Genomic DNA, 14,968 nt, shown 5'->3' with positions numbered 1-14,968 from the left:
TTCAGGGATGGTCCTAAATCTGTAGTGCACACATTGTTTACCAAACAAACGAAAGGTTTTCCCGTCAACATCTTTCATTGGTTATTTGAATGATTGACTTGTGTCTTGTTCCATACAGTTAATCTTGTACGCATGCGCATGAAGTAGGAAGGAAGCGTCATTGAATCTTATTTTTTTTTGGTCGAAACACGGTCTACAAGGTAAGAGCAAGTCAAATGAATCCTTACTTTTGCCTTATTTAAAGTTCCAAAATCTAAAGAGATAGTTAGAAAGCAGATATGTGACATAATAAAATGTTAATGAACTGTCAACATGGTTTTTTGTAAAGCGGTCACAATAGTAGCTGATGTCATCCAGCCACGTCGTAGGTGGGAGTTAGTAAATCAAGTTGTTAATGTCCAAAATGTTATAAATTTTTTGACAACTTCTGAATAATGATGACTGGCTGCTGATTGCCCGCCACAGTCAGTTTTTAGCTACGTAACTGGTTTAAAATCCATTCCTAAATAAGGAGTTTAAGCTAGATACATGCAAACTGACTGTCTAGATCATAATAACTTGAAAGCGTGTTTTGTCTTTCTAAAACATTGGCAAACCACCAATTCCACAGCACGGAAGTGTGTTTTGAAACCGGTTCGGGTTTTAATTAACTTAATATTGCAATGTGTAAATTCTGCTAGTAAATTAAACTGAAAGCACCGAAATTTCTCCCATATTTAAACATGCATGCGTTTTTTGTCGAATTACAAAATATGCCGATTTGTTATCTAAATACATACCGGAAAATCGTTATTGGAGGATTTTGTTATTAATTTTGATGGTATAATAATTAGACAAAACACTTAGCCGTGGTATATTGACAATGTACCATACACTTGAGATGCCTTGCTATTATAATGACGTTCCAACGCTATTAGAATAGTAATAATTTGTTATACCCAGACATTAATCTCATATAACAAAGGCCTGCAGTCAACCTGCATTCATGTTTTGAATCGCTGGGTTTTTATTTTTCCTGTAGGTGTGGGATGGTAAAAACTTCCACGAGACTAGAGGTTGCAAAAGAGCTTGGTAGGATGTATGGTTTTGTCATTGTCTGAAAGAGAAGTTTCCTCGGCTGCTCGGTAGGCACGCACTGCGTTCTTGTAATGGATGCTGAAGCTTCAACTGACAGATCACGTGTAGCAGATAACCTAGCGGTCAGAGTATCCGACCAGTAACCGAAAGGTTGCTGCGTCAAATTCCAAAACAATTTACAGTAATTGGTCCAGAGTGTCTGTAAAATAAAATAAAAATGGTATCCCCTGGCTGTGACCCCACTTTCAGAGAGTCTCAGAAAATTATCTATTAAACGTGTGTCATACACCTTGCAGTAGGAGGCATATAAGCACTAATGTAATTATACTGCAGTTTAAGTGACAGGGCAATTTTTGTGATAGTTGTCCAATTGTTTCCACACCTCATAGCAAAACATTTCAGTTTTAATCTGTCCAGCGGGTCTCTTTCAGCAAGTGAAACACTAAAAAGTAATGATCCACTGTAACTACAAACGCCTGACAGAGCAAAGGGTAAGACTATCCAGCGTCCTCGTTGCTGTGGCTCAGGAGCTTTCCAGCTGCCCTGCTCTTCTTTCCCCTGTCTGGAATCAGCACAGTTTGGCTGTTCTGACCGTTTCCTGGTCCACACCACCCCACCAACTCACCCCTCTGTGATAATTGTCTGGGGGAGGGTGACACAAGTTCCCCAAAGTGCATCATTCAAGTCTCCAGGAGCTGCTGATGTAATTACCTTTTATCTCTGTGTTGCTGCTGAGCGGGATGTTTGCTGGAGAGTCCATTTCAGACCGGCCAAAAAGTTGCAGTCAATCCCAGACAGCATCTGGTGACTAGTGACGTGTGTGTGTGTGTGTGTGTGTGTCTGTGCATGCGTATTTTGGAGCGGTGCATTCGTGAATAGATCAGCCAAGCCTTTCAGAAATTGCTGGACTGGCTGTCATGTGCAGAGCGAAAGGAAGTGTGAATTCTGAACGTGGGTGTGTGTGTGTGTGTGTGTTGGAATGATCAAGGGAGAGGTGAGTGAATACTGACAGACTGCTATTGCCTCCCAGCTCAGAATAGACAGTCCTGGAATTTTTAAGAACAATTACCACTAGGCTTTTACTCAAAATAGAAAGCCCTACTGGGGATCCTTTGTGGATAAAAGAAAATATATATATTTATCAATCTGTGGGTAGACAGAAGTGGCTTTAGAGTCCTCTAGCCTAAGTGTCAAGAATGTAGCTTAGTGTAGCGCTAGCTGGAGCCAAAGGAACAATTCTTGGGAGCACAAAGGATTCTGGGGGATGAAGGAAGTTTGGGCGACTGATGGCTGCCGGGGGGTCCAGGGAACAAGGCCTTGTGGGAAAGGGACAGCTTCACTTCTCTCTGTTGGTAAGGCCTTAAACTGCCAGCCATGTTCTTTTAGGGAGGCTATAATGTTCTGGTGCATTCTTGTTAACGCTATCCATTTGTTCCCATTTTGTTGTGAAAGTACATTCACACAGCTTTTGGCCTTATCTGTCCTCTTTGTTCTGATTGGTTACTCATTTTAAGTCCAATTGTCAACAGTTCATCAGAATGAAAGTAAAGTGGTGCAGTCTCCTTGGTTATGGTCAGGCAAATCCATTGGTTTTGATTATCTATTCAGGTTCTGACCTTGGATCTATGGGGACTGTTCTGCCCATATGCAAAAAACTGAGCTTGCTGAATGTGTGATCCTTTCTGTGACGGTTACAGCAGACACCACCCACTGCTGTATTAGCCTAAGAGCTAGGCTATGGGATTTTGGGTGGTGGAGTAACCCGGACTCTGTACCCCAGTTGTTGCTTTATTTTATTATTATTTTCTGTCTAGCTATATTTTTGCTTGTATACTGTTCTTCTTAACTCTCACTACGTAGTTGTCGGGTGTTATGTCACAAGAATTTCATTGTGCAGGATGATGCTGTGTTGTTCGGTGCATTTGACAAATAAACCTTGAAACCAGTTCAACAGGAAGTCATGAGGACCACTTGAGAGTACCTAATGACTGAACTGGGGAGGAAAAATCACATCAAAAAGGAAGATAATGTACTTCTATCGTTGCCAATAATTGTGACCCACGTGTTTGAGTAAAATAATTCTTTACCAAGTTTTCTTAGAAAGAATTGACTTGGATTTAAAGGTTACTTAACCTTTAACAACAGGTCCAGTCATGCTGCCGGGCACTGTGTGGTTTCATCAAACCCGTAACCCGTAACGCCTGATTCATTTAGTAACAATTTTGAGATTGAGATGGGCCTACAACTGTAGTTTATGGCTTCATGAATTGGCACTCCACATAATGGGTATCACTAGGAGTTAAAGGAACTGACCTCACTAGATGATTGTTGCTTCCGTGTTGGACCGCCTCCTCAGTGGATCTCCAACCTTTTCCCCGCTATTGACTCATTCATTCCAAAAGTCGATAAAGCTTGTGGAAAGTAACCTGGGATGATACAAAGTCAAACCAATAATGCAGAATCGACACAGAGTCATATTTATTCTATTAGTCTGAGTAGCCTTTACACAGAGTCATATTTATTCTATTTGTCTGAGTGGCCTTTACACAGAGTCGTATTTATTCTATTTGTCTGAGTAGCCTTTACACAAAGTCGTATTTATTCTATTTGTCTGAGTGGCCTTTACACAGAGTCGTATTTATTCTATTTGTCTGAGTAGCCTTTACACAGAGTCGTATTTATTCTATTAGTCTGAGTGGCCTTTACACAAAGTCGTATTTATTTTATTTGTCTGAGTGGCCTTTACACAAAGTCGTATTTATTCTATTTGTCTGAGTAGCCTTTACACAAAGTCATATTTATTCTATTTGTCTGAGTGGCCTTTACCCAGAGTCATATTTATTCTATTAGTCTGAGTGGCCTTTACACAGAGTCATATTTATTCCATTAGTCTGAGTGGCCTTTACACAGAGTCATATTTATTCCATTAGTCTGAGTGGCCTTTACACAGAGTCATATTTATTCCATTTGTCTGAGTAGCCTTTACACAGAGTCATATTTATTCCATTTGTCTGAGTAGCCTTTACACAGAGTCATATTTATTCCATTTGTCTGAGTGGCCTTTACACAGAGTCATATTTATTCTATTAGTCTGAGTAGCCTTTACACAGAGTCATATTAATTCCATTTGTCTGAGTAGCCTTTACACAGAGTCATATTTATTCTATTAGTCTGAGTGGCCTTTACACAAAGTCGTATTTATTTTATTTGTCTGAGTGGCCTTTACACAAAGTCGTATTTATTCTATTTTTCTGAGTAGCCTTTACACAAAGTCGTATTTATTCTATTAGTCTGAGTGGCCTTTACACAGAGTCATATTTATTCTATTTGTCTGAGTGGCCTTTACACAGAGTCATATTTATTCTATTAGTCTGAGTGGCCTTTACACAAAGTCGTATTTATTCTATTAGTCTGAGTGGCCTTTACACAGAGTCATATTTATTCTATTTGTCTGAGTGGCCTTTACACAGAGTCATATTTATTCTATTAGTCTGAGTGGCCTTTACACAAAGTCGTATTTATTTTATTTGTTTGAGTGGCCTTTACACAAAGTCGTATTTATTCTATTTTTCTGAGTAGCCTTTACACAAAGTCGTATTTATTCTATTAGTCTGAGTGGCCTTTACACAGAGTCATATTTATTCTATTTGTCTGAGTGGCCTTTACACAGAGTCCTGTGTATTTGCCATTCAATAAGACTCATATGACAGGAATTGTGTAAACATTAGACAAGATTTGCCCCCTGACCCACACTCTCTCCCCCCCATGTCCTTTCACCCGCCTCCCTCTCTGATTCTCTCCCTTTATCACTCCCTTCTTTCTCTGCGGTTACTCTCTTTATCTCTCTCTCTCCCCCCCCTCCCGTTCTGTTTCTGGCCCTCCCCTCTCGTTGTCTCTCCACTCTCTTCCTCTGTAACTCCCTCCATACCCTCCAGTCCCAGACCATGAACTACGTGGGCCAGCTGGCTGAGACGGTGTTCGTGACGGTCAAGGAGCTGTACCGGGGCCTGAACCCGGCCACGCTCACGGGGGCCATCGATGTCATCGTGGTTCGCCAGCCGGACGGCAGCCTCCAGTGCTCGCCGTTCCACGTGCGCTTCGGCAAGCTGGGCGTGCTGCGCTCCAAAGAGAAAGTGGTGAGTGCAGAGGTGAAGGCTGAGGCTGTCTGCTGAAGCCTACACACGCCATCTATCTCACCCCCCCCACCATGTGTTGCAGGTAGACATGGAGGTCAATGGGGAGCCAGTTCAACTACAGATGAAGCTGGGGGACAACGGGGAAGCGTTTTTCGTGGAGGAAAATGAGGATTTTGAGGTATCGTCTTTCATCGATCTTTTGAGACCTGGGGAGGTTAAGCTGTGTTTGTCGACGGGTCAGGATAGTAGGGCAGCCGTGTTCATTTGGCTGTTGTTTAAGTCTTTAAATGTATTCTTGACTTTTCACAAACTAGTAATTTCAGTTGAAACGGAGCTTGATCAAATTAAATGTCCTTCAATCTCCCGTCGAAATCTCCTTCCATTTTCACATTTTTGCCAACTAGAATGAAAGCAAATTTTTTCACACTCACAATGTTTTTCTCGTCGGCATTGCGTTTCCGTTGGCAGAAATAGGTTGTGGATGAATGTTTCTCATCATAGTTCCGGCACACAACAATAGGGAAGCTGAGAATGGAACATGTTCTTTCGTCATTCGTTTCTTGAAGTGGTGTGGTCTGGTGATCCGGGTTCATTTTCTCCCCACCATCCAGTCCAGAGTCCCCGCCCACTTGTGCACGTCGCCCATCCACATGGAGCTCCTGGGGGAGGCTGAGGAACCCTTGGAACAGCCCGTCAGTTCCGGAAGCATGCGCAGGAAAAAGCGCAGGCGCAAACGCATTCGTTCTGAGTCCCACCGAAGAGAAGATGGTAGCTCCTCGTCCGATGAGAGGGAGCGGGAGAAGGAGCAGGCAGGAGAACAGGGGAGCCCTGCCACGTCCATGCTCGCCAGGTGAATATCAACTCTGATTAAATACGCGAGATGTGGCTGGTAGCCTAGCAATTAGAGAGGCAAGCCAGCGACTTGAGGGTTTGCCAGTTTGAATCCCGGCTCCGACAGAGGAAAGAAATGTGGGGAAATGAGCTGGTTGTTGCTGTCAAATTCTAGATTTCATTGCCTGCTGTTGTGCCTTTAGGGTGGGCACTTAGTAATTATTGTGCAGCAGAAGTTAATGAAGCACACTTGGAGTTTTAGACAGGGGGCAAATAATGTAATACTTGTTTTGCCCAGGTCCTAATTTTATATATAACATTTGGTGTGAATTCATATGTAGTGTGTAGTGGTATTATTCTCAGGCTGTCTTTTTTCCCCCCCTCTAACAGTAAATCTGTGTACTTCTCGTTATCCGAGGAGCCCAATGAAGATCTGTCGGCCATGCAGTCCAGGGACATCCACCCTCACTCAGAGGGTGAGTGGTCCCCCTCAGAGAGGTCAGACAATCAATCTCTTAGTCTCTCCCTGTTTCTGTCCTTCTCTTTGTCTCTCAGGGTTATGATTTCTCTCATAATGTTACTCTTTTTTTTAAATCTATTTCTTCTCTCCCTCTCTAAATAGGAAAAGCATTTGTACACCTGAAGTAACTTGTTGCAGGTGCGTGGGAAAAAACCCAAGCGGATGCAATGCGCTTATCGCTATCAGCTCTGTTTAGCTGCTGTAAATGCTTATATGGCATCAGCCTACTTAGAGTCTCTGTCCACTATCTTGCTATCTCTTTTCAGCTCTCTTTCTTTTTCTCTTTCATTCTCATAAGGCCTTTCTCTCCATTCCCTATTCAGTGTGTTCTACAGCCGGCCTTCCTCGCCCAAGAGTGACTCGGAGCTGTTGATGAAGCCTCAGGACTCTTTAGGACCTCAGATGCAGTGGAGCTGGGGAGGCTTTCCCAAGGTACGTCCTAACGTATCTACGTCCTATCGTATCTACGTCCTATCGTATCGCCGTCCTAACCGACTATACAGGTGTCCTAACATACCACTGTCCTAACCGACTATGCAGGTGTCCTAACATACCGCTGTCCTAACCGACTATGCAGGTGTCCTAACATACCACTGTCCTAACCGACTATACAGGTGTCCTAACATACCACTGTCCTAACCGACTATGCAGGAGTCCTAACATACCGCTGTCCTAACCGACTATGTAGGTGTCCTAACATACCGCTGTCCTAACCGACTATGCAGGTGTCCTAACATACCGCTGTCCTAACCGACTATGCAGGTGTCCTAACATACCACTGTCCTAACCGACTATGCAGGAGTCCTAACATACCGCTGTCCTAACCGACTATGTAGGTGTCCTAACATACCGCTGTCCTAACCGACTATGCAGGTGTCCTAACATACCGCTGTCCTAACTGACTATGCAGGTGTCCTAACATACCGCTGTCCTAATCGACTATACAGGTGTCCTAACATACCGCTGTCCTAACCGACTATGCAGGTGTCCTAACATACCGCTGTCCTAACCGACTATGCAGGTGTCCTAACATACCGCTGTCCTAACCGACTATGCAGGTGTCCTAACATACCGCTGTCCTAACCGACTATGCAGGTGTCCTAACATACCACTGTCCTAACCGACTATGCAGGTGTCCTAACCGACTATGCAGGTGTCCTAACATACCAATGTCCTAACCCACTATACAGGTGTCCTAACATACCACTGTCCTAACCGACTATGCAGGTGTCCTAACATACCACTGTCCTGACCGGATATACAGGTGTCCTAACAAACCATTGTCCTAACTAGAAGTTAGGACTGTAGACATCTGTCTCCACATAGGTCTGTTTTCCCTGTTCCCTCTAGATGTGTCCAGCAGAGAGGGGGACGTTGGAGGTGCAGCGAGGTGTCCGCCCTTCGGTCGGCTCCCACTTCCGCACCATCCAGCGTCAGGACTCGTTTGACATGGGCCTGGAGCCTGGGGTCAACAGTAGTATGACAGTGGTGGTCAGGCCGAAGCCCAGGATCGCCGTGGCCCAACCGACAGAAAGCTCGCTCATAGACCTAGAGGGAACAACCGACGTGTCCCACTCCACCCCGATTCACCCCACCTCAGACCCGTCAACGTTAGCCTCAATAGCAGTGGCTAGCGTAGACTCACCCGAGGCCCCAGTGCCAGGAAAAACAGAAGCAGAGCCACATGTACAGACCCTGCTGGCAGGGGAGGAAGTAGCCCCATCCAACCTGGAGCTGGAAAACCGCAGAAACTCCCTGGCTAGCAAAGTTAGCATGGATAATGTAGACAACACTAGACCCACTAACAGTAATTTCGAATATGTACCTAACACGGTTGGCCAAGTAAATGGATGCTTAGCCAAACGCATCCCACCCAAAAATGGCAGCAGGAAGGTCAGTAAATTATGCACAATCAATGCAGACAGGCTTGCTAGTGATAGCACTTCAGCTAACACGACTAGTTTGGCCAGTGCGCCCAGCTTAGGTCCCATTACCACAGATTCTCTGTGTAGCATAGAACACCCAGACCTGTCCAGTGGCTTTCTGGGACCTGACGGACAGGAGCCAGGAGTTATCTTGACTGAGGAAACCGATGTGGTTGAGGCCTGCACCGGGGGACTGAAGGCGCCAGACAGCGGCACTGCAGTGACAAGCAGCGCCACATCAGGCTCCCTGGCCAATCAAGCTGCAGAAGGTGCCGGAGTGAAAGATGCGGGAGCCAATGAGGCCGTGGGGGAGGGGCACACTGGCTCAGCAGACTTAGCAGGCAAAGCAGAGCACCAGGACAGGAAGAAAGGTGAGATTGCAGAAAGGAACGGATCCACCCAAACTCATTTCCAAACCCCTGGTCTCAGTCTAACTCATATATCCTTTAGATCTGAGCGGGCTAACAGGTAAACGGATTAAAGTAACCGGTCGTCAGGGAGCACAGGTTTTGAGTTGACTTTGAAGTGTGTGGTGGTGGTCTGTGCTCAGTTCCTGTGCTGTGTGATTCCAGGTAAACGCAGTCAGCACCTGGGTCCCTCTGACATCTACCTGGACGACCTGTCCAACCTGAACCCCGAGGTGGCGGCGCTCTACTTCCCGCCAAAAAAGTAAAGGATCCTTAGTTCCTGGTCTTTTTCCCCCTTGACTCCTCCTATTCCTCAGTGTATTCTTTTCAAAGATTGATTTTGTTATCTCCCATGGATGAACACTGAAGGAGTTCATCGGGCAATGGATTTCCTGAAGTCACCTTTACGCCACGTCTCTGTCTCGATGTGAGCTTATGTTCCCAAGACGACGCACATCATTGAACGCTGTGTTAATGACGTGTCAGGACGACATGCAGGACATCAGCACAGATGAGACATCATAACTGACCCTCATCCCATACCAAATCAATATTAGTTTCTGGGTGTTTGTCAGTGGGCTTACTGATCCCGCTGTTAAACACCTCTGTGATCTGATTCTCTCATTCTGTTCACGGGCCCGTTTTGATAAAGCTCCTCAGAATAGTGGTGCTAATCTAGGATCAGCACAACTATTAACATCTCTCATGGATATGGCCCCTGATGAATGCCACGGCTGGAATCATTGCTTATTATCATGTTGATGAAATAGTGGAAGCTGCTTTTTCTTTTCTTTTTAGGTCCACTCTATTGCCAGGTCTTTTTCTTTTCTTTTTAGGTCCACTCTATTGCCAGGTCTTTCAGTAACTAAACAGAAAAGTTGTGGAGGTAAAGGGACAGGCGACTGATGGTCTCTCTCTCCCCACCCTCAGTGAGACCGAAGTGGGGTTGCGGCTGGACGCGGAGCTGGGCCCCGGCTCAGGTAACCAGACCCCCCAGTCCGTGGGCAGCGGGGCCGTAGACAGTGGCATGGAGTACCTGTCTGACAGTGCCAGTGACCACATGGATGTCAGCATGTCGCTCTGCGGCGGCACTGGCCACACCAGCCAAATCAACCGAGGTGAGACGCCCAGACGGGGCGACTTGGTGCAGTGGGTACAGGATGTCCCTGGAAATGCCAAAACGGAGACCTGTGACAATGTCCATGCCGTGATTTTGTAACCGTTTGATTGAGGCTTTTTCAGGTTCTCTGCCCTTTGACTCTGTTACAGATAAGTTCTTGGAGCACCTGGTGAAGTACCAGGATTTGGTGAGCAACCCTGGAATTATCGAAGACCCAAACCTGGTTATTTGCATCAACTCAAAGTAAGTGTTAATTCTGTACAGTATGTTTTGCGTTGTTTTAAATGTGCCTCTGTGAGTTGACTAAGTCCAGTTTTTTGGTGCTTGTGTAGGTATTATAACTGTCTCTGTGAGTTGACTAAGTCCAGTTTTTTGGTGCTTGTGTAGGTATTATAACTGTTTCTGTGAGTTGACTAAGTCCAGTTTTTTGGTGCTTGTGTAGGTATTATAACTGTTTCTGTGAGTTGACTAAGTCCAGTTTTTTGGTGCTTGTGTAGGTATTATAACTGGCTCTGTGAGTTGACTAAGTCCAGTTTTTTTGTGCTTGTGTAGGTATTATAACTGGGCAGTGGCTGCCCCAATGGTCCTGTCAATGCAAGTCTTTCAGAAGAGTCTCCCAAAGGTACATTCCCCTGGCTGTTGGGTTGGGCGGGGCTAAGGGAACTAAACATTGGGAGGGATAATTAGGAAGTGGGAATAAAGGTGACCCGTGCCCGTATGACCTTCGACCTTCTGCTGTCTGTCTATAGAGTACTATCGACCAGCTGGTGAAGGTCAAGATGCCCAAGAAGTCTGGCCGCTGGTGGTTCTGGAGGAGGAAAGACATGGACACTAATCACATCCAGGTAGCCGATCGGCATAGCCGGAGTGACCCATGGAGAATGGACGCTAAATAAGAATGGAAACGTTTTCACTGCAAGACATGTTGCCAATGGAACAAGACAATTTAAAACATTTTGAGGAGATATTTGCTTGAAATAAGTGAAGTAATCTGCCAATGGAACAAGACAAATTACACGATATTCAAGGCATATTTTCTAAAAGCAGTGGTATATTCTAGCTTGTTAAGAAAAATGTACCTTATTTTAAGGATGAAAACCAGTTAAATATACTTGATAAGACAGATATTTTTTGCAGTGTTGGTCCTTGCATGTGTCCTCTCTTTGAACGTTCTTTGCATGCAAACTGATTGGCCATTTTTGGAGCAGGGGTGTGGTCACCTCTGCTGTCCATCACTGTGCAACTGACTACTTTTGAGGAATCATTGGGCGTTATGGACACCGATTAAAAAAAGCTATTTGGCTGTGCCCTTTATCACAGACTTTCAAGGCAGACTAGGGACATGAAAATGAGGTACAGGAACCCGTCCAAACGTTTTATGTTGCGAAATGTCGCACTGAACATTAATAGTTGTTTACATTCAGGCACATCAGTTTTCATTTTAGTTTAACTGGATTGACGTGAATCATTTACGCAATAAATGAAGGTACATTCAATAGTCTATATCATTAATGTAGTCCGTTTTTGAAGAGGATGTTGACAGAGGTAATCAGTGTTGACAGTACTGGTCTCTGTCGGTCTCCTCGGCAGGCGGGGGAGACCTCGAAGAAGGACCAGGAGGACGGCCAGTCGGAGACTGAAGTCTCAGTGGCAGCCACAGGGACCTCCACTGCCATGCTGTGGGTGACAACAAACTCCTCCTCTTTCTGGCAGAATGACTGGTCTTTTCAATGAGCCGTCTAAAAAATGATGAGAGATGAGAACACGCTAAAACTGTGTGTGTGTCCGTGTGTCCGTCTCCAGGGCGACCATCGATGACCTGACTAGTGACGAGGAGACAGTCCTTTGCGGCGAGGGCAGCCTATCATCAGAGACTGTGGAGAAAACAAACACTGCCCAGTGTTTTAGCCAGATGTATCGCAAGTCCCTACGCCTGACCTCTGAACAGATAGTACGTCACCACTGCGACACACACACACCCTGGCCGCCTCTCCATAAGCCATATTAACCATGCGGTTGTGTTGCGGTCAGGAGCGGTTGAATCTGCGTGAGGGAGCAAACACCGTTATGTTCAGTGTGACCACCCAGTACCAGGGCACCTGTCGCTGTGAGGCCGCCATCTATCTGTGGAACTGGAACGACCGAGTTGTCATTTCAGATATCGATGGCACCATCACAAAGTGAGTGTGTTTGTGGGGGGAGACATTTAACTGGTCCTCACAATGTACGTTTTTTAAATTTATTTTAGGCTTAAGGTTGGAGTGAGGATTGGGCAGAACAGTTTAATTTTAATAGTACTAATTTGTTGGTCCTCACAGTGGTTGTAAAGTGTGTGTTTAATTCTTACTGAACCTTCTCCCTGGTCGTCGCAGATCCGATGCCCTGGGTCACATCCTACCTCAGCTGGGGAAAGACTGGACTCACCACGGCATCGCCCGTCTCTACCACAAAATCCACCAGTAAGCACCAGCTGTCCAGTTTTTTCCGTTTGGTAGGTTAGGGCTGTCAATGTTTACTGTGCTGACCGATCTCCCCCCCCCCCCCCCCCCCCCAGAAACGGTTACAAGTTCCTGTACTGCTCAGCGCGGGCGATCGGCATGGCCGACATCACCAAGGGCTACCTGCAATGGGTGAACGACAAAGGCACCGTTCTCCCCAAGGGCCCGGTTCTGCTGGCCCCCAGCAGTTTCTTCTCCGCTCTGCACAGGGAGGTGGTGGAGAAGAAGCCGGAGGTGTTCAAGATCGCCTGTCTCACAGACATCCGAGACCTGTTCAACCCCCAGAGGCAGCCCTTCTACGCGGCCTTTGGCAACAGGACCAACGTGAGACCCCCTAACTGACGCTCACGATGATGTCTGACAAATTAGTACCATTAAAATAAAACTTTTCCCCAACCCTCACTCCATCCTAAAGCCTTACATTAAGAAAACGTACATTGTGAGGACCAGTTAAATTTTTTCCGCGCATGGTATATTTACTGCATAGAGTTAGCTTTTAGGTAGTAGCTATGACAGAGTTATGACACATTCCAACCGATTACTTGCTGTCTGTGTTTGAAGGGGTTTCTCAGTCTGTTCTCTGGGTTAGGAGGGGGGGCAGATTTAAAAGGTATTTCAGCTTAAATCTGATCTGGGTGCTGTCTGGGTGATTCCAGGATGCCTATGCGTATAAAGAGGTGGGTGTCCCTGACACCAAGATCTTCACTGTGAACCCCAAGGGAGAGCTGGTTCAGGAGAAGAACAAAGGGACCAAGTCCTCGTAAGTACATTCGCCAGGGCAGACGTGACAGTTGTCAGTTCAGTCCTCATGAGTGAACACTGAATCTGAAGCTCCTTTAGTACATTAACACACACTCACAATTACACATATAGAAACTGATATACAACATAGACGGATACACAAAATATCCATTATGTTGGGATACAATTCAACACAATTGGTGGTGAGTGCATAACATAATGGGATAGGAACGGTGACATTAATTACATGCAGAACTGATTCACAGTCATAATTCAGTCAAACTATTTAATAAAGCGTGCTCCTGATAATCGTTTGTTTTACATTTCAAATGATTTCTGTGAGTCGTTAAGCTAATGCTCTTTTGGCATGCGTGCGTGCGCGTGTGTGACAGGTACACTCATCTCGGCGAGCTGGTGGAGCACTTCTTCCCTATGATCTCACAGGATGGGTGGTCGTCCTCGTTTGACTGCCCCGAGTACAGCCACTTCTCCTACTGGAGAGAGCCTTTACCTCCACTGGACCTATCTGCTTTGAATTAGACAAACACACACAGCCTTTCCCATCACGTTTCTCTTTTTATTCTTTCTCATAAACATTTCTCTCTCTCTCTCTTTATTTAATACACTTTATATTCTTTTATTCTGCATTTACTCATCTGACTTGAGCATCTGTTTTTGAAAAACCTACAGGTACAGACACAAGAGAGCAGATTGAGACCAAATATGAGCAAGTGACTGTACATTTTATGCAACACCACTGAATATTGTGCAATACTTTTAGCAATAATAAACACTGTACTGACCAGGGCTTGTTGCTATAATCCACATCATACTGGAGCAAAGTGCATTTGTGTTGCTCAATAATTCCAAAACGAGCTTTGTCATTTTGGATCGCTATATGCATAACTTTATATTAGCATGCTGTAAACTTTATTACCTGTGGCATTTAAAGACAACTGGACAAGAGCACGTTTCTGTTTTGGGTTTGTTTTAAGTATAGTATTTAAAAGGTTAAGTTGTATTAGTCACGTACACACGGCAGATGTTGTTGCTGGTGTAGTGAAGAGTTTGTCTTGTGGATTCCTGTGCTGTTGGCCTACATTGACTATCCATACTGTTCACCCTGTTTAATGTTAACAGTTGCATATTTATTAAAAAGTTCTACGTTTGTTATACAGTTGAATGCAATGAATGGGGGAAGACAATTTTTACTTAAGAGAAAGCATTGCCCACCCTCCCAAATAAATTTCTGTTCCTGGGGACTCTGATGTGATCGGCACAAAGACAGTCTAGAAAGCAACAGCGCTGGGGAAGGGGGGGGGGGTCACACTGGAGCTCTGAAAATACTGTCAGTGTAATGGCAAACATGTTGAGTGCTAGTCTAGTGTTACGAATAAGTTTGCCCTGAGACCAAACATACTTGACTCGCTGCTTCGTACTGAAAGCTAGCTCTTTGATGTCCTTGGTATTTGACATATCTGCTGCGGAGCCCAGGAACAATGTCCCTGCCTTAGAGCCGAGGACGTGATGAGGGGTTGGGGGTTGACTCAGGACAGGGCGCCTCACTAGCTGGACTTCTGTTATGGGAGAAAAATCTGATCATAATTGTTGTTGCCACTCCAGGTTAACAGCAGGTTTGGATCGCACTCTTATGGTATTGCACTGTGAGGTTTTGTATTGAGCACGGCCATAAAGAGTTTTGTTACACTAGAG

The 14,968-nt window shown here is 45.2% G+C and overlaps 1 protein-coding gene across 3 annotated transcripts; it reads left to right on the top strand.

Moving 5' to 3' along the window:
• The first annotated feature begins 129 nt into the window (after positions 1-129).
• zgc:123305 (SMP2 and LNS2 domain-containing protein) lies at positions 130-14,438 on the top strand. Of its 3 annotated transcripts, XM_013138134.3 has the most exons (20): positions 130-200; positions 5,013-5,213; positions 5,296-5,391; positions 5,825-6,063; positions 6,435-6,542; positions 6,667-6,702; positions 6,888-6,996; positions 7,915-8,860; positions 9,062-9,158; positions 9,827-10,014; positions 10,166-10,259; positions 10,569-10,638; positions 10,766-10,861; positions 11,607-11,695; positions 11,820-11,967; positions 12,048-12,196; positions 12,389-12,475; positions 12,571-12,838; positions 13,171-13,274; positions 13,648-14,438. In XM_013138134.3, exons 2-20 carry the CDS (start codon positions 5,022-5,024, stop codon positions 13,793-13,795), a joined length of 3,264 nt encoding a protein of 1,087 aa, XP_012993588.1. In that variant the 5' UTR covers positions 130-200; positions 5,013-5,021; the 3' UTR covers positions 13,796-14,438. The 3 variants fall into 3 exon arrangements, with proteins under 3 accessions (XP_012993588.1, XP_012993589.1, XP_012993590.1); XM_013138135.3 differs by lacking the exon at positions 6,667-6,702; XM_013138136.3 differs by lacking the exons at positions 130-200; positions 5,013-5,213; positions 5,296-5,391 and having other exon boundaries at positions 5,980-6,063; positions 6,463-6,542.
• The last annotated feature ends 530 nt before the right edge of the window (positions 14,439-14,968 follow it).

The sequence above is a fragment of the Esox lucius genome, chromosome 17 (assembly GCF_011004845.1).
Source record: "Esox lucius isolate fEsoLuc1 chromosome 17, fEsoLuc1.pri, whole genome shotgun sequence".
Classification (NCBI taxonomy): Eukaryota; Metazoa; Chordata; class Actinopteri; order Esociformes; family Esocidae; genus Esox; species Esox lucius.
The sequence above is the reverse complement of the archived record's forward strand: the minus strand, read 5'-3'. Positions and strand labels throughout refer to the sequence as shown.